Source organism: Mugil cephalus, chromosome 14 (assembly GCF_022458985.1).
Source record: "Mugil cephalus isolate CIBA_MC_2020 chromosome 14, CIBA_Mcephalus_1.1, whole genome shotgun sequence".
In the NCBI taxonomy this organism is placed as follows: Eukaryota; Metazoa; Chordata; class Actinopteri; order Mugiliformes; family Mugilidae; genus Mugil; species Mugil cephalus.
The window spans coordinates 2,131,570-2,150,191 of NC_061783.1; the positions used below are offsets into that span (position 1 = coordinate 2,131,570).

The 18,622-nt window shown below is 41.6% G+C and overlaps 1 protein-coding gene across 2 annotated transcripts; it reads left to right on the plus strand.

Moving 5' to 3' along the window:
• The first annotated feature begins 13,975 nt into the window (after positions 1-13,975).
• Positions 13,976-16,825, plus strand: irx4b (iroquois homeobox 4b). 2 transcript variants are annotated; one of them, XM_047604170.1, is made up of 6 exons: positions 13,976-14,345; positions 14,608-14,796; positions 15,038-15,150; positions 15,459-15,615; positions 15,833-15,986; positions 16,084-16,825. In XM_047604170.1, the coding sequence occupies exons 1-6, from the start codon at positions 14,301-14,303 to the stop codon at positions 16,653-16,655; spliced, it is 1,230 nt and encodes a 409-aa protein (XP_047460126.1). In that variant the 5' UTR covers positions 13,976-14,300; the 3' UTR covers positions 16,656-16,825. The 2 variants fall into 2 exon arrangements, with proteins under 2 accessions (XP_047460126.1, XP_047460125.1); XM_047604169.1 differs by having other exon boundaries at positions 14,625-14,796.
• The last annotated feature ends 1,797 nt before the right edge of the window (positions 16,826-18,622 follow it).

Genomic DNA, 18,622 nt, shown 5'->3' on the forward strand with positions numbered 1-18,622 from the left:
GACAAAGAGAAAAGAAAGGGATAATTTTATTTAACGGAGAACAGTTTATGGAAGGCTATTTTTGACTGGGCGGACACCGTCATAGTGTTACTGTTTAGCTTCTTCATGCAAAAGAAATGGTTGTTTTTCTTGTCACAGATTTGCTTGTATCTCTCTTTTATGTCCTATGTTTTCTTCTTCTTCTTCTTCTTCTTCTTCTTCTTCTGCTCTTCTGTTGTGAATGGAAAATTTGAGAATTGTAAATACAGGATATGAATTTGTCTCTAAAGAATATATTTTTTGGGAACTAAATAAATGTCATTATAGTCATTTTATTATGGAAGACTCTGCTCTCTGGATTCAGTCAGAGGTGGCTCGCGTGGTGTCAAGAAAACCAGGGACAAACAGGAGGAGACTTCAACTTCCTCAAGAAAACACTCCAGATTAAATTTTCAGGGAGTGTTTATCTACCTTTTAGTGGTTGACTGACATTTTTCATGATACTCATTTACAATATATTATGATGTCACATATATGAGATTTATTGTGAACATTAATGGCTGCATAGAAATTCTCTTTTACTGCCCATCCATCTTAGAATTGCCAAGTGAGGTCATAGAGGACCACATGCCATACATATATGTCAGTTAATTTGGCCTTTCCGTCCCTGTGTCTAGTTGCTCTCGTGCTCTCCTTGCCAACTAGGAGCCCGTTTTTACAAGAAAAGTCTTGCCCTTATTGAAATCTGCACTCTCGCCAAAACTTGCAGACTCCTTGGAGGCCACTGCAAACGCTGCGGAAACTGAAATTGAAGATTTCCAGGACCTTGTGAACCTGCGCCTGTGCTTTCAGCCCAGGCCTTCTAGCTTTAATGTCGGATTATACCCCCTCAGTGCCACCGATGCCGCCTCTGAAATATGGATCAGACGGCAGGAAAGGCCAGCAGCCAGTATGGGGGCGGCAGCTCAGGGGGAGGTGGATGGGAGGGGAGCAGTGAGGGGGTGGGTTGTGTGTCATTTTGTGGCATCCTTGACGTTCACAGGCCCAAAGACGTGGGGGCACAGGGAGAAAGAGGGAGGATGGTGGGGGGTCTTGGGGCTGCTAATAGTGAGCGCTTCTCAAAGCCGCGGTCCTATGCTTGGTTTAGCAGCATATCATGCGTGCCGCACAATTTGGGGTCCTCTGGCCTCTCAAGGGGCCCTGACAGCCTCAGGTTTATGCACACACACAATTTAGATTTAATTGCAAATTTAAACATGGGCAGTAATTGCAGGGTGCACTAAAAAATGTACATCTGCTCCGTTCTAATGCTGATGGGAAGTAGGGATTTCAAAAGTCCATCAAATAGAGCAATGTACAGTGTACGTTGAATCTTAGGCGGTGCTAAAAATCTGGAAGAGCGGTAAAATTGGTTATTATACAATTTAATTTCAACATGTCTGCAGACGTGCACAAATTATGAACATGGCTGCACTTATTGTGATGCATCCTGTCACCTAATGGCTTAATATCAACAGTTGATGACAAAACTGTGACGCTCATTGGGTTTAATTGTGATGTTTTTATCTAAATTATATGGTGAAATATAAACTAGTGCAGCTGAAACAAACTAATGAAGATTTGCATCATGCACGAAAAAGAATCAGAGCCACCAGGTTGCCAGCATACAGTCAGTGTTTGCACACTTGGAGATGTGACTCAGTGCTGCCACCTGACTGTCAGAAGAAGTAGAGCAGACTGGTGCCACCTGCAACTCTCTGTATCTGTTTGTTTGTCCTCTCAGATGAAACACTGCTGGTCATTTTAGTTCTTGACATCAGCCTAACGGATGAGATACATTTTTAATCTGACAGTTTTGATTTTATTTGATAAACTGCGTGCACGATAGATTTGATAAAGTGTTTTATCTAAAATTACATTTTCACAAAATGGAAAATAGCTCTGCTTTTGCACTATATGGAGATAAAAGATTTTCATTTTTTTTTCGAGGATAGCAATGATTTTATGACTAATTTTATGATTTAAATTTAAGATTTAAGTTCGGTGGGATTCGAATGACTAAAACACTTTGTAATGCAGTGTCAAATACTCAAAAACAGACGTTTGTGGCTGTAATGCAAATTTTGGTTAAACCTCAATTAGTACAAATAGCACTTTTCGTGTCAGAGTCCAATTTTTATCTTTATGGAGGATTTGCACAAAGGCCTAAAATTTAATAAAAGCTGTGCTGTAATTCAACACCATCTCTCAGGGTAAAATACTACTGGTAGATTCCTCAATGGATAACTGATTTTTAAATAACGGATTCATGTAGATTTTCTTGATTAAAATGCAAATCAACACAGATTTATCAGCTCAGTAATGCCTGAGGTCATTTCTGACATATATCAGCTTCATCAATACCCCAACAGACAACCTTAAAGTAACATTTCAGGAACACCTGAGAATTGGAGCTCACAAAATGTCCCTTTGACAAAACAAAAATAGTCATCTTTTGAATTTGGTTTAATTGTATGAGGCGTGTGCTGTTAGGCAAAAAAACAACATTATTGCTAACGAACTGGCAGCTTATTGTAGCATCACAACTGACTTTAAAGCTGTCGTGTGTTATGAGGTGTGGGAAAATTCGTGACCGGTGGTGTTTTCTGTTGCATCAGATTTTTGTCCTTATTCGTAATTCTTCCATCTCCTCACCCGCTCACGAGTCTGTTCGCAGAGAGAGAAAGAGGCAGAAAGCAAGTGAAGAGCAAATATGAGTCTAAAGAGAGAGCAAATGAGAGAGGGAGGGATGATGCGGCGAGCGTTGTCATTGATGTGAGAGCAGCATGGAAGGAAGCCAGACACTTGAGGCCATTTTCACTTCCTCTGCCAGCTCTGACAGGCTGCCATCAGCATAGCTGAGGAGAATATTAGCCGCTCATTCGCTTACGCACGCTTCACTTTTTCTACAGTGCATCCCAGCCAGATCTCGCTACTGTTCTTCCAAGTACCCAAACAATATGTTATTCTTTCAGAGCTGGAAATCAGTGATGTTAGCATGATGGAGCTGAAAATGACATCAAATGGCTGTTTTATCAGCTCCACAGTGTGTCCGGAATGTGTTTTGTTGTGAAAGCAGTGGGGAAAGCGAGCAGATCCAAAATACGATCAGAGTTTTTCTGGCGGACGCCGCAGCAAACTTCTCCAGAGTGTGAAGTTTAGGCTTCGTATTGGTTGTCTGTTGCCGAAATGGCCCTGAAACTCTTCAAATGTAGAGCTGGTACGTCATCTCAAAAAAGCCAAAAGGGAGGAAAAGAACATTCAGTAATACATCAGCCTGATATCTAACTAAGACTGTGGAGTTTTCAGAGTATTATCAGCCCCTCAAACTCTCAGTGTGAACAGAGTCTTTATTGGTGCTTTGGTATTCTGATATAGGCTCTTTGGTGAGTTCTAATCCCTATTAAAGAGGCAGATTATGGAAGGGATTTGGCTTTGATTTGCCTGTCCCACTGCTCTTTTCTGTTAGCATCTCTCTCTATATATATATCCTTCTCTTGTTTTCTTTCTCTCTGCCTCTCTGTCGTCTTGATGGGATGGTCAGGGATTGAACAATGATTGCCTCCATGTGTCATCCCCCTCACACTCCCACCCCTTAGCCATCCTCCTGTGATTATGGCCACATGTATGAGGGCCCCCGGTCGCCTGAATAGATTTGTTAAAGGCCCCCAGTGGATGAGAGAGGTCCAAGCCCTGTAGCCTGGCCCTCATGTGCAGATTTATCTCCTTTCGAGGCACCCGGCATGGGGGGTGAACTCCCCGCCAGTCTCCCCTTCCTCCTACAGCGGTCACCCCTCCTACACTTCTCCGCTCCTCCGCCACGCAGAGATAATCAGGCTTATGTAAAGACGACGTGCTCTTTTGACAGTCATCAGCTCATCAGTGATCCAATCAAGCCCAAATCCGCCATTGTTCGCCCCTCAAAGTGTCTCAAATCCGCTTGTGCAGGAGAGAGGGGCTGTGCTCTTTATCCTGCCAATCACTCCTGACATTCCTGCCACTGTTGCCATGGCCTGGGGTCAAAGGTCGTGAAAACAGAGAGCATGAGCTGACTTGGGGAGAATGGCGAAGCACTAAAGGAGGGACCCACCGCTCAACGGCCCCATTGGTCAGCCAACGCAGGGGGTAAATGTAGACAAGTTAGGACTCTATAGCCCCGCTGAGAGGGCCAGCCGGACAGAAAGAGACGTGGGCATGGGAGGAGAAAAAAGGGGGGATGATGAGGGAGAGAAAAGGGCCAAGGGAAGGGAAAGAGGGCAACAGAGGTGTGTGCAGAGAAAGGAGGAAAAAGAGGGTTAGGGAGGGACAGTGTTTGATTGCCAAACAGGCTTTACAGAGCTTGACCTCCAGGGTCTTGGAGAAGAAAAGGCTTGACACATGGTTAAAGTCTCCAGAGAAGCAATAATGAACATGCAGTTAATCATTTTTGAATATTTCATGCATTATTATTATTATTTTTGCATGTAATGTTCTTTGTCACTAGAGCTCAAGACCAAAAAAAAAAAAGCGTTTGATCCATGTGTGTGTGCGAACACTAGCTTCTGAGCTGTAATTTGAAATGGAAATGTACCTCCCATTGCAACGAAGCTAATACATGTCATTGCAGGATAAGCAGGGCACTGGGTTAAATCTGTTGTAATGTTGTCAAAAGAATAATTTTCTGTTCCTAATGTATACGTAAGTGAGCAAATGTTTAGCCTGGACAAGATATCATAGGGAATTTACGCCATTCAGTGTTCCTCCATAGAGATTAGTGGAATTAAGCGTTTTGCACAAAAGCAAAGTATCAAAACTCATGAGTAATTCAACAAGCACCACAATACTGAGTTTACAGAGTGCTGCTGCTTAGCCTGCGCTTATTGTCGCGTTGCAGCTGCAAGTACGGTACAGACAAATAGCAAACATTGTGACTGCCTTTTAAAGGAGACAAATTTAATATACGGGGAAAATACACACAACAAATACTATGAAAGGGTGGGTGTGATAAGTCTTTTCTCTTGTTGCCTGCCTATTCATGGCAATAATCTGAGGGAAGAAGCAGATTAGGGAAGAGGGAGGGTTTGTGGTTGCGTGTTCGCATCGCTGGCTCCTTTCAGCCATTTTGAAACAATGTTTATCCACTGGTTGGTAATAGCACGGCAACCTAGCTTAGTGTACTGCTGCGAGAGTCTGGAGGGGGCTGAGGACTCACTGCGTCTTTGTCCACCCTCCTTTGAGACACAGAAGTATTACATTGGGGCGGAGAAGCTGCACGAAATCGTGGAAATTTCTGTAATTTGTGGTTCGGCAGTGTTGCAGGGAATGTGAGCTTCATAGTCTTGTTGAGGGTGTATGCAGACACTTTTCTTACATGAGAGACGCTTTTGTGCTTTGGTTTGGGCTTTTAGTGACCAAAAATAACTTTTATGGCATTCAAAACCATTATTGTTTGCCATTAATGCCACCAAATAACAAGAAAATAGAGAAGAGCACACTACATTACCGCACCACATTCATAAATAAACACTTTATGAATTCCACAGATTTTTAATCACTTTATCAACATGAGTTTAAGGAGGCACACAACTGTGTTAATCATTGAGCCTCCTCCATGCCTGTGTGTAGGTAGAAGTCAAAACCAATGTGCATTGAAACCTTGAAAACTGGATTTTACTCAGTGACACTTATCATGCTTAGACAACCTAATACCTAAACTGAACTAGAACTGGTCTTCACGAACATGTCAGCAAATGTACAGTTTCCCACAAAGCACTAAGCAGCTTCGTAGAAAAAACAGCTACTAGCTAGCTGTAAAAGAGATTTTTGTAGACATGGGTACCATCCAAGCGGCAACTTCCGAGACTGAAAATTGAAGCCAAGTTCTAAAATAATGTCATGAGATGCAGCCAAAGTCTTCCAGATCGGTTGCTCTAGTGTAGCCAGTCAGAAAAAAACAATGCAGGAAGCGTAGAAGCCATACAGCAGCAAACCACAATTACTCACAGCTAGCTACTACGAAAGACGTCATGTCATCTACCGATCAATTGACTCTTAAGAAAAGAAGCTGAAATAACTGTACCAAACACTCGTCACTTCCTCTTTGCACAAACGGAGCGCATCCAGGCAACATGACACTTTTAAAGAACAAAAAATAGAACAATACCCAGTAAAAAATAAAAAAATAAAAAAATGCTATACATGTTTTAACTTTCCAAACTGTCCACCTGAGACATTTTCATCCTGTCAAAACAAAAGGAGAAATCAGGCACTGATTGGAGCAGCCAGAGCCAGCCACACTTCAACAGTATTTTTGTTTAAATCTTAAGTGACATTACGGAGCATTCATCCCTCCTTACATGCAGTCCATGGTGGCAATATACACTTTATATTTTAGAAAACCTAAATTGATTTGTATTAGAAATAGGTTAAAAAGATCTCATGAGATGAGAATCCTGGCAGTGTATAGTAAGGTGCAAAATCCTCCCTCGCTGTCTTTCACAATATGGATAATGATAAATGACTCATGGGTCACATGTATTCACAGTGTAATTACAGATGAGATGCGTGCACGTGCATGCACACACACACACACACACACACACTATCTTTCTAAAACACACACACAAACAGTTGCAGAGCTATGTGAGTCCACATTCATTTGCCCGAGTCATTTAGGGTAATAGAGCTTAATGGAGTGTATTAACCCCGTTCAGCCCCCTCAGATGTGTGTGTGTGTGTGTCTCTGTGTGTGTGTGTTCATGCACACGCACAGGGAAAGGGGAAACCTGCCAGCTATTTATCTGCTAGGGACACACACACTGGGGGAGAAGAGATCTGGTTTCCCACTGTCACAGATGCTTACCCGCCTCTCCATTAGTGATGTGATTGGAGTGGACATAGAAAACCAGCAGCCTTGTTCCCATAGGGGCAATCTGAGGAAATTATTGCCCTGCGTGTCTCGGGGGAATGTCGGCTCTCCAGAACGAAGCGCTTAATCGACTGCTATCACACACAAGTTTTGTGTCAACCGTGTGGCATAAGTTTTTAAGCATTTGGATTAATAGCAGGCGTAATAGTGTTTGATGACATGTGATCAGTCGTGGCTCTCGGGAAGAAGCTCCAGGGAGCTGTGGGCTTTCTCAATGTGGAGTGAGGTGATCAAATTTATTTGTCAGTTATTGGGAAAGTGACGAATAAAACATCACTGGAGAAAGAAGATTGATAAAATCACCTTTAGTAATTTTCTGTTGATACAGGGAGAGAATCATATGGTAATTCAAAATCTTTGTTGTCCCGTTGGCCTGGTGAAAATTGCAGCACTGCAACAAAAACAACACAATTAAAACAGCGGCTCTGCTGGTGGTCAAAAAGTCCTGGGAGGTCCGGCCCGGGATGAAATCTGCAACCACACGCAAGTGTACGCATGCAGACAAGTGGGCCTTCTGTGTCGCCTTTGGTGAGTCACAGAATTGTAAGTGACCTTTTCACCCTGTTTAATAACAACTGCAAGCTGAGCCTACTGCACCCTCAGGCTAACACCAACACCACACACACACACTGTGGTTCTGCAGGTTGTACTTCACTAAACCGCCAGATGATGGCACCTGAGGTCCAAGCAGTGACACTGCAGGAGCTCAAACAGCACTGGGGAAAAGCATCGATTCCCTTCTTTAACCGTATTCATCCATGAATCCAAAGTGGATAGACGTGTGATTTATGATATTCTAATGTTTTGGAATTTCCTTGGAATTCCAATTTGTCTTGTATGGGAAAATGCAAACAATTCATCTCTGTCTTTTTAACCAAAGAAGTAAGAGAAACTACAAATGATTTGTTTCTAGTTGACATAAACATTATTCTGCACATCCCAAGTCCTCTTTAGCAGCTCATAAAACACACCTATATTAGTTATTGAGGTTTTGCAACATTTTTTTCAAAAAAGTTAGGGTTAGGTTAACTGACACAAAATAGCAGACATACAATAGCCCATATGTGACATAAAATTACATCAACTATTTCCTTATTTGGCACAATAGCCAATATTTTATGTTAAGTTTGAGTTTTTTTTTTTTTTCAGCAACAAACTTGCAAGTAGCAATGTGAAGATCTACCTACTTGGAATTTAGGTTTTAGGTTTAGAAAAGAAGTAAATATATTGATTTGTTGCCATTATCGATTACTTTATACAGTCCACATTGGAGTCACACAAACAATAACGAAGTAAATCCAATCTTGAAATTGAAACCCAAGAAATTGTCATGAGAGCAGAGAGGGAAGAATACGTGAACAGAGATGGAGGCAGCTATCTGCAAGCCAACGCAGATCATAGAGAAATAAACAGTGAGGATCAATGGGAGAGTCAAGGTGGGTTAAAGTGTTTGTTAAGGGCTCTATCGGCCCCTGTGGACTGAGGCTCGCAGAGCTGAATAATGTATGTCGGCTCCCGGTGTAATGAAGTGGAAGTGATGGGGAGGAATACGGCTGGCCTCCCAGGGCTCAACGCTAACTGTAGACACTCTTAAGAGCTGCCTGTAGCCTAAACCTGTCTCCCTCTCTGCTTCTGTCCGTCTCCGCCTGCATCTTCCACACACACACACGCACTTACACACAAGCTGCACAGCGGCTAAGAGGGTTAGCTTGTCTCTGTTCCCGTGTCTTACATCATTGATGAGGAAGGCCTGGGCATTTATAGTATCTCACTCAGAGTTCAACAGCTCCAGATCTTCCATAAGGCTCTTATTAGAGAGGAGGGAGGCAGCATGCAGGGATAGCATGACTGCTGCTCAGTGGTCAGACAGGTTGCTCGGTGTTGGCAGCCTTGTTTGCGGATCAGATTGAGCGCGGTTTGCACTTGTACTCGGCTGGTGCCATCGTGCTTGACAAGAGGCAGCCTCTGTAGGCCGTGTATTGCGGTGGAAGAGAAAAGGCCAGATTCTCTCCTCATGATCCATTCATTGCTCGACCTCCTGTGTCCTCTCCTTTCTCCCCGAACATCCCTGCTTTTTCTTAAAGAGAAGGTGTGCGGCAAAATGTGGGGGAAGTTACCTCATGTTACCTCTGGGTTCACTTGTCTGACGGTGGAGCGCTGTTAGCAGAGGGAGGCTCACTTTTTGTTTTGTTTCATTTTGCCTCTGTGCTTCTCCAGATTTCTGTTTCAACAATGGTTCAAAAGGTATTAGTTTTTGTTCTCATAAGAGTTATGAATCGACTTGACAGTTTAAGAACCGCTTTTAGTGTCTCTCATATGTTTGTTGTTGTGTTGCTAGGCATTACGACTTCCGGGATCCATGTCTCTTGAAGTTGCCGAGACACTACATCACTGTTCTTGGCTAAAAAAAATCGAGTGGCACACGATGTGACTTTGACGTCATGTTGCTCAAACTGCAATTACAAACTGCCAAGAGGGAAAATCTATTCATGTCAGCCTATGACCCTTTATGTCAGAAACTTCTGATAACCATAAGGGAAATGACACACCAAGACAACAATCTGCTCAGAGTATCAATCTGTGAGCGACTGGGACCCTAGCTTTGCAGTGTTTGTTATAAAGTGGGAAACAATAGCAGCCTTGTTGGCAGCTTTCTGGTTCATTTAGCGGTAGGGCCCCTTGGTGAGGTAGCAGAGGTCGCTCTGATTGACTGATTGGCTCAACAAACTAGTACATGAGAAGAGAAACAGAGAAACAGACATCCATGAAGACAAGATGGCACACAGTCAACCATTAGCAATAAATAAAAAAACTGTAGACTTAACAGCACCATTGAGGACAGGCTACTGTACCATAGGAGAACTGCACTGTTTCTAACTCTCACTAGCTTCCTAGCTAGCCCTGTTTTTCTTTTGATTTTCGTATTTGAAAGAGAAATACAGACATACAAGTACACACTCAGAGGCTCTGTATTGAATTCAGGTGCAGTGGCGTGAAGCGACGCCTCAGTAAACCTTCATAGCCCAGTCCCCAACTCTGTTAGCAAAATGGCCACAAAGATTCCATTTTAGGTAGTTACAGCGAAGTAAAATCCTCTCTCACTGCAGCTGATTCATTTAATAGTTTCATTTTAAACGGAATGTTTGATAGAACGTGTTGAAGCGCCCTGCTTGATGATGGACATTGTTTGCTGACATAAGTGGGACAGTCGTTTCCCAAGTTTTTCTTTATTTTCTTAACAGAATGCTACACTTCACATCCTTTCATCCATTATGGCACGAAAACAATAAAATTGTGTGTTCACTCAAGTTGCTAGAAGCATTCTCACTCCAATTCAGGCCTTTCAGCACTTCAGACCCACTACAGGTTTATTTGGGACGAAATATAAAACCAAGATGAGGGCTCAAAAAGCATCTACATGTTAAACAGTGATTAAAATTGCATAGATTTCAGACTTTAGGGTAGAAAATGTTTAAAAGCGACGCACCTTGATTGAAAGAACTTGCGATTGGAGTTGTTTGGCCCTGTCTTCCAAACACACTCTGCACTACTTATCTCTCCTCCTCTCACATTAACATGCTTCTATCATTAACCCCCACGCCCCACCTACTGCATAATAGCTGGAGCTGGATGCAGGAAGAGGGGGATAGGAATGTGTTTCCTTTCCTTTTTTTGTGCGGAGCATCTTGAATGAATGATTGATGTAAGGGGAGCGAGATCAGAAAGATATAATCACGGTCTAACGAACGCAGAGCCTTAAGAAATACATACTGGAGGAATGCCATAAATTTCTAAACAGACCATGTATTAATATATAAGTAGCCCATTGAATATTCAAAAAGAAGGAAATAACCTAATCTATGCACCCCCATGTGCAAGGCATGGTTTTTATTCATTCTTTGTGAAACAAATGTTTTGAAAGTTAAATCCAGACTTGCCTAGTCTGTTCATTCATCCTTACCTCACAACTTATTTTGCCATAAACTCTATGAAACCACGGTTAAACACAGTCATGTTGATTGTCAGTGGCTAAACAAATTGCCATTCTCTTTGAGTGACATATGTTTTTGTGTGAAGGCGTGCGACGTCAGTATGGGGAGATAACTTCATTTCCGAGCTTTGAGCACAGATGAGCGAGAGACAGTTAGTCCGTGTTCAGTATATGAGCACCTTTCACGGGACAAATGGAATGTCAATCAAGCGCCAGTACACAGATGCGTTCTCCCCGGTGGGGCCCGAGATGCTTTCTTGGTGATGCAGCTCTGTTGTTTCAGCCTTACTCTGGGTGCACTGGGAATATTTTTGTCCTTTTACCTCTGCACATCCCCTTGCTCCATTTCAGATCCCCTGACTATTAACGAAGTATACAGCTCCCCAAGTTGGGCTCTTTAGGCTTTCCCTTGACTCCACAACCACTTCTTCGTGTTGGACTTTTGCACGTAAATGCTCATAACCAACTTATTTCTTCGTTCTGTCTATAACTCCTCATTGATTCTCTAGTTTGCTTTTGCGCTCCCTTTCCTCTGATCATGTCTCCAAACAGTTAGCACTATTTTCTTTAGACAAAAAAGACACAACAAAATTAAAATATTTAAAGTGAGTATATTTATAAAAACCTTGACTAAAAGCTGCTAATTTAACCCTCTTGACAGTTGAGGAATGACTGAAATCATGTCATGACTGATGGATGTGAGAGCTGCAATATTTACAGCTTGATCTGATATTATCTAACAGTGAAATAGTAATACACTTAGTCATAGTGTCTGTTGTCAGTTATCATTTTGTGGTCCTGGAGTGTTATTTCATTGTGGGCAAAAATGAGAGACTTCTGCTCCTGTCTTTAACCCTAACCATGTAGAGAGGAGAGCGGGGTGGATGGACGATCAACAAAACGCTGGACATTTGCTTTCCATTTAATAATATTTAATAATATTTTTATCACCGTTCAACATCTTAAACCTTCAACTCATTTTTCAACCCGAATCATGTTGGTCTCCTATTTTCTATCTCTTAACCATTTTACCCCTAAAACTAAAATAGAGCTGAAATGTGTAATTTAAAGTTGTAGTAAGTTTAAATACATTGTCAAGACAGACAAAATAGGCTGATATTTATACAGAACCATGATATGTCATGGCCTATATATCAACCTCGACTCCAGTGAATCTTGATATCCTAACTTATAAAAAACTTAAAGTTAAAAAACTTATAATAAATCTTGTTTATTTATGTATCTGCTCAGTCTAACCAGTGATTAAGCTGCATACTGTACAGTGTTTTGCTGTTTTCCACTAAAATATCCAACCGTGAAATGCATCATCCACTTACAGAGACTTTTTATGTAACTTTTTATGCTTAGCCCAGCAATTCCTCTAGTCTGACTGACCACAGGAATGTACTGAAACAACCTGGTGGCAAGAAAAGAAATGGAGATAATGTTCACTTGTGTTATTTTTATTTGATTTCTTTACATTTATTTGGGTATGGGAAGGAAAATAGAGAACATTCATCATTATGACATAAAAAATAAGAACATGGTTAAAGTTTTACTATGGTTATGGTAACCACTAAAGGAAATGCTAATTATTGTTTTAAAATGAGAAAGAAAATTCAAATGTTTTGTTGACCCTTCCATCGTCCCTGTAAACTTGCCTATTATTATTGCCTATTCCACCTCCAGAGCTGTAGACCAGAACAATGTACATGTTTACAGCACAGTAAAAACTATGTTGTTGGGTGCAAACTAACTCATTCATAAAAAGTGTGAGTGAGTGACAAGACACTGTCACAGTGTATTACTTGTCTGCTAAGGTATTAACAACAAATCTCTCCACTCATGAGCTCCACTCACCTTTTTTCGCTATTTTAGAGTGATTCAATTAGATGGAGTTGGTGATCTGAATCTACCACACTAGTAGTTTTCTTGTCCATTTTTAAGACAAGTCCGTGGGATACTGTATATATAATTTTAACACAGTTTCCTCTTTTAGTTCTGACATTCTAACTATATTTAGGAGCTCCTAAATAACCAGCTTTGGTAAGAATACAGAAAGCACATGTTTGGTGTAAAACAACCTCATTAAGTTGCCAGATGTATTATTTTTAATATATGTATACATATATATATATATATATATATATATATATATATATATATATATATATGTATATATGTGAGGGAAAGATAATCAGGGAAAATTTGGGATAGGGAAAACATTTGCCTTTTAGCGCCACCTTAATAATTTTCAGTTCCTAACCACCTTCTCCTTTCTCTTATCATTACAAATACTTCTTTCTTGCCAGTTCGTCAGGAAAGTATCCAAATGTGTTGGCACCACACAACCCTCTATTATTTCTCCCTCTCCCTTTTACACCTGTCGTCCTCCTCTTTAAAAACAGAACACAAATCTAAAGGTGGACTGGTGGAGAAAAAAAAATGTTTCCACTTTGCCGGGGCAGCTTAAGATTTTGTTATTAAAAACATGACAAGCCATTCAGCTGCTAAAGGTGCTTACTCAAGGGAACGCATGGAGTGTTTATTCTTTGATTAATTTGCTTGGAGGAGACCTGAAATCTCCCCACTCATGAATATGTGGGTGACAGCGAGATTTCTCCGTGGTGACAAGTTATCTAAACTACAGGGCAAAACGATTATGCTAATATCAGGTTGTAGTCATCAATCATCTTGTGTCAATGTGGTGTCAACGCATCACACGTCCCTGATCCCCCCTCTGGCCAAACTGTGTGTGTGTGTGTGTGTGTGTGTGTGTGTGTGTGCGTGAGTGTATCTGGAAAGGAGAATTGATCACATTCTCTTTACGCCTGGGGACTGTTGGGGGGTTGCAGAACTGTTCTCTTGGATAAGAGCTGAACTGGGAGGGAATTAATTAGGTGAGTTTCTTCATCTTGATATGAACACCGGACTACACGCACACACACACACACACACACACACACACACACTGAGTCCGAGGTGACGTCAGAGAGGCGCGCCTTAAAACCAAAGAGCGCATCACGGAGAGACTCATGGTTTGATCACACACACGCACATCCTACGCAAACTCGCTTTGGACTGTGAGATAGCAGAGACTCTCTGGAAGGTGCAGCAGCAGCAGGGAGGCGGAACTGCACGGAAGTCAAGAAGTTACTTTTAAAGCCCGTTAAAGGTGGTGCGTAAAATGAAAGTGGCGCGTAATTATCTGCGCGCCCTCATTTGGACAAGGTGGTAGGTGACATTCAGATGTTTAAACCAAGTTCGGCGGAAAATCTAAATCTGAACTAGTATCAGAGGTAAGGAACCTCGTTTGGCACGGATGCTGTTGGATGCCGCCCCGCGTCTGGCTCCCGCTTTTGCTTGTTTGATCTTATTTGAACCATGGCTTACTCTCAGCTGGGATACCCCTACTCCACCACACCACAGGTAATATAAATACTGTCGAAGTTATTCTTATAAATATGAGCTAATTAAAGCAAAGATAAAGACTTGTCATTTGTCAGGAAACATGAATTTGACATGGAAGTCAGTTTATTCTCAGTTTTTCTTTTTTCTTTGTGTAGTGTTAAAGTGATGACCTTTTTAAATACCGCCTTTGAATGTGTGCAATTAATTTTCCCATAGGTGGAAAATTAAGTTGTTGTTTTTTTTTTTTTTTTGTTTGTTTTTTTTTAACATATCTCTATAGTTTCTCATGACCTCCAGCCCCCTGGCCGGCTGCCTTGAGCCGGGAACTCCTCCGCCCCACCCGGTGCTGCGCTCTCCGGGCCAACAGCTCACCCCTGGCGCTGGGATCGGGGTCTACAGCGGCCCGTACCCAAAGAGCCAAAGCTATTACAACACCTGCGCCAGCGACGCCACAGCTCTCTATTCCAGAGTGAGGGTCTTCACTTTCATCTCGCTGATGCTTTTAGCATTCATTCAAAAACAAACTGTCGCACAAAAGTCAGTATAGACAGGAAGGGAGGGGTAGGAGAACAGGTTGAAATTTCCTTGTAATTTTTGCTTCTAAGGTAAACACATCTGCTGATTGTCACATGTCTGAAAAGAAAAAAAAAAGTTGTATTTTTAATGTTGATTAGACTTTAATGATCTAATTTATTATTCAATATTTTCAGGGGCCACTAGATCCCAAAGAGGGAGCTGCATCTACGAATGTGGGGGCATCTCAGACTCCTACCTACTATCCTTATGAATATACATTTGGACAATATCCTTATGACAGATATGGGTAAGTCAATTTATTGCCCTTAAATTGCTCTTAAAGTAACTGTTCTTAGATTTTAACAATTATATATAAAAAGGTCATTATATTGTTATCATATTGTAATTGGACTCCAGCGGGTTTACATTGACCCTATTTGCTTTTTGGTTTAGCTATCACTATAACATTGCGATGTAATCTCTCGCACTGGTACATGTTATGCAGATTGTACGTTACGTTATTTTCCATAAAAATATTTATACCATATTATTTTACTGTCAGTAAATTGTAAGTATTTTTGGTATCAACTGTGTCATTTTGCTGACCCGGTGCAGATATTCCTGCTCAGATGGTGCATCGCGTCGTAAAAATGCCACCCGAGAAACCACCAGCACCCTGAAGGCTTGGCTGCAGGAGCACCAGAAGAACCCCTACCCAACTAAGGGGGAGAAGATAATGCTGGCCATCATCACCAGGATGACCCTTACACAGGTGGACTGTTGTAAATTATTTTACATTTATGGATGTGTCTTCTTGTGTGTTTCACTGCATAAAAAGCGGCTTTATTTTTTCCTCAGTGAACCTTTAACTTACCTTCTCTCGTCTTCTCTTAGTTCCGGTATAATGACCTTCCTTCATTTATAGTGTCCTAAAATAATATCTGTATTATTTCAGGTACTTTTCTGACCTTTTTTTTCCCCTAATTCAGGTGTCTACGTGGTTTGCCAATGCACGCAGGAGACTGAAGAAGGAGAACAAGGTGACGTGGTCACCTCGTGCCTGTAAAAGCTCTGATGACCGAGGCTGTGAGGAAGACAGTGATGAAGCAGAAAAGCCACTTAAAAGTGACAAAGACCTTCCCAGTAAGCCTAAATCATTCTGTTGGTAGCTGTTTCCTGTTCTACTCAGGCTTGCTGGCTTGAACGGACTCATCGTTGTCTCCATTCCTTGTTATTTCAGATCAACAGTGTGCAGACCTCCAGAGTGATCTTGAGGACTTTGACCTGCTGGAGTCAGATGCTTCTGACTGTGAACCAAAGCCACAGTTTGTTTCTGAGGACAACAAAGCAAACCCAGATATGGCTCATCTCACCCACAACCCTGACGCACTGCACGGAAAAGAGACACTGTCCCCGGACTGCCCCAAACTCACAGCGGTCCCACACCAGAACAGCTCCTTCTACCTTAATCCAGAGCTTCACAGCACAGACGCTAAACCGAAAATTTGGTCTATTGCTCAAACAGCCGTGTCTCTGGATGCCAGCTTGCAGCCAGAATACCCTCCGTGCATGCTGTCATCCACCGGATCTCCTTCGCCAGGCTATCCAACAAATATGGCGCTCACCAAGTCAGATAGGCAACAGGAGTCACCGGTGGCTACACTCAGAGAGTGGGTGGATGGGGTTTTCCATGGTCCTTCTTTCCAACAGTCCAAACCAGCAGAGGTGTGGAAAGGATTAAACGACGCTGTGATAGACTGCAGAACGACCGGACAGTCCTTTGAAATTGCTCGGTCTGCATCCTCTTTGTAGTTAACCAACACGTCAGTGGCGGGACATTCTGACTGCTGGACTTAAAACACAAGTCTCAAAAATTTTGTTTGTGTGACATGACCAGTTCACTGTTTGCTAAGCGCCACTTGCTACAGTTGCTACATCTGTCATTGTCTCACCTTCTGTTTTTTTTTTTTTTTTTTTTTAAATGCAGCATGGTCCAACTGGTCTTTTAATGTTAATTCATCTTCCAACGAGAATTCTGTTTACACTTGGTCAGATCCATGCTGTTGCGTTTAAAGTTTAAAATTACATAATGTCTATGGCACACAGCACCATCACCAGCTGATAAGCAGTGTAGCCTGTTACCACGAGACATCCTAATTATTACAGCTGAGGTTAGAGAAGTTTCTTGCGTCCATTCCGTCTTTCTCTTGTATGTTTGTTTGGGTATGAAAATGCTGCAAGAAGTCCTTCCTTTCAACATGTGGATAAACACAAAGACTGCTGTGGTTAGTTACAGTCTCTAAGTTATGACAGGACGGGTTTGGCAAACAGCCAGTTTTCGGTGTATGGTCGTATTCTGGGAATTTGATATTCTTCAACGCACAGACTCCAGCGAATTCCATCAATGATCAGATGTTAGCACACATCTTCCTGCAGCAAGGTTGTACAGTTCACACATGAGAAATATACAATATTGTACACTTGCACTATAGCCTGCACATGCACACAAATCACCAAAATAAAAAAGTGTATCCTGTAGCATGGTTCAGAGTTCTCTGAGTGTGCCCTTACATTAGCCGTTCAATGTTCTGGAACCAATGGTGGAATGACTTTATGATATAAACGCTGTTCAGGAGCAGTGGAATATGTGTGTGTGTGTGTGTGTGTGTGTGTGTGTGTGTGTGTGAGAGAGAGAGAGAGAGAGAGAGTGTTTGTGTGCCAGTGTTTGGAAGGAGTGAAAGGGGGAAAGTGGATGGTATTCAGCCGTGACTAATGGAAACACACAGAGGAGGGTGCTGCTAAATTGTTAAATCGATGCCACTTCCACCTCAGCTCCAGATATAGCTGCAATCAGCGATGCGTCCCTTTTCATTAGGCGGCGTTTGACTTTGTCAACCTGGGACTGCAAGAAAATCCACCACCAGCTAAAACGTTTCATAAAAGCTCTTGAGTAAGTTTATTTAAGTGTCACATCTTCATCAACTTTGATGTTTTTTTTTGTTTTTTTTTTGCATGCGGGAAACAAAAAGGGAACATCGTCAAAATAAACAAAGAAATGCCTAATTAGAGCCAAATGTTTTATTTAATCAAATAAATTTCATTCAACTTTAATTATTAAAAAAGAGTTAGCAAATTTAGCCCACAAAACATTTCAGCTGACACTTTCCAAAACGAAGCACAACAAGAAACAGTGAGAAGTTGTTTTTTTTTTCTCCCCCATCTTCCTCCTCCTGTTTTCAATTTGGGAACAGTGATAAAGTATTTATCAGAACAGAGAAGGGATCTGCCTGGGCTTTGTATGGAATTAACCATTTCAGATTAAATAATTCAGGATGAATTCAACCGAGAATTTCATTCTGTTTCTACTTCATAAATAAGTAATTTAAGATGATAAATAATGACATCTGACTTATATCTGTAAAGTTTTCTTTCTTCTTCCCACTGGCAGACAGGGTTCTATTGTGGTATAGGCTACAAATACATTATTTGTATTTTTGCATTGTTTGATCTAAATTGAATTTACTAGAACCAAAATGGTTGGTGTAGATTTGACTTCAAAGAGGCGGCGATAGTATCATGAAGGATGTGGAATGGCGGTCAGATAAGTTGTCGACTCAGTGCTTAGTGGGGTTAAGAGATATAAGGTTACACTTGTTGCCACCCTTGGCTGTCTGACACATGACTTTTCTCATAAGGATATATAGATTCAACTTCAAGAATTTTTATTTTTTTTGCTTATTTCCAGTGTTAATCAGGAATTTCCTGGAAATTCTTCTTCC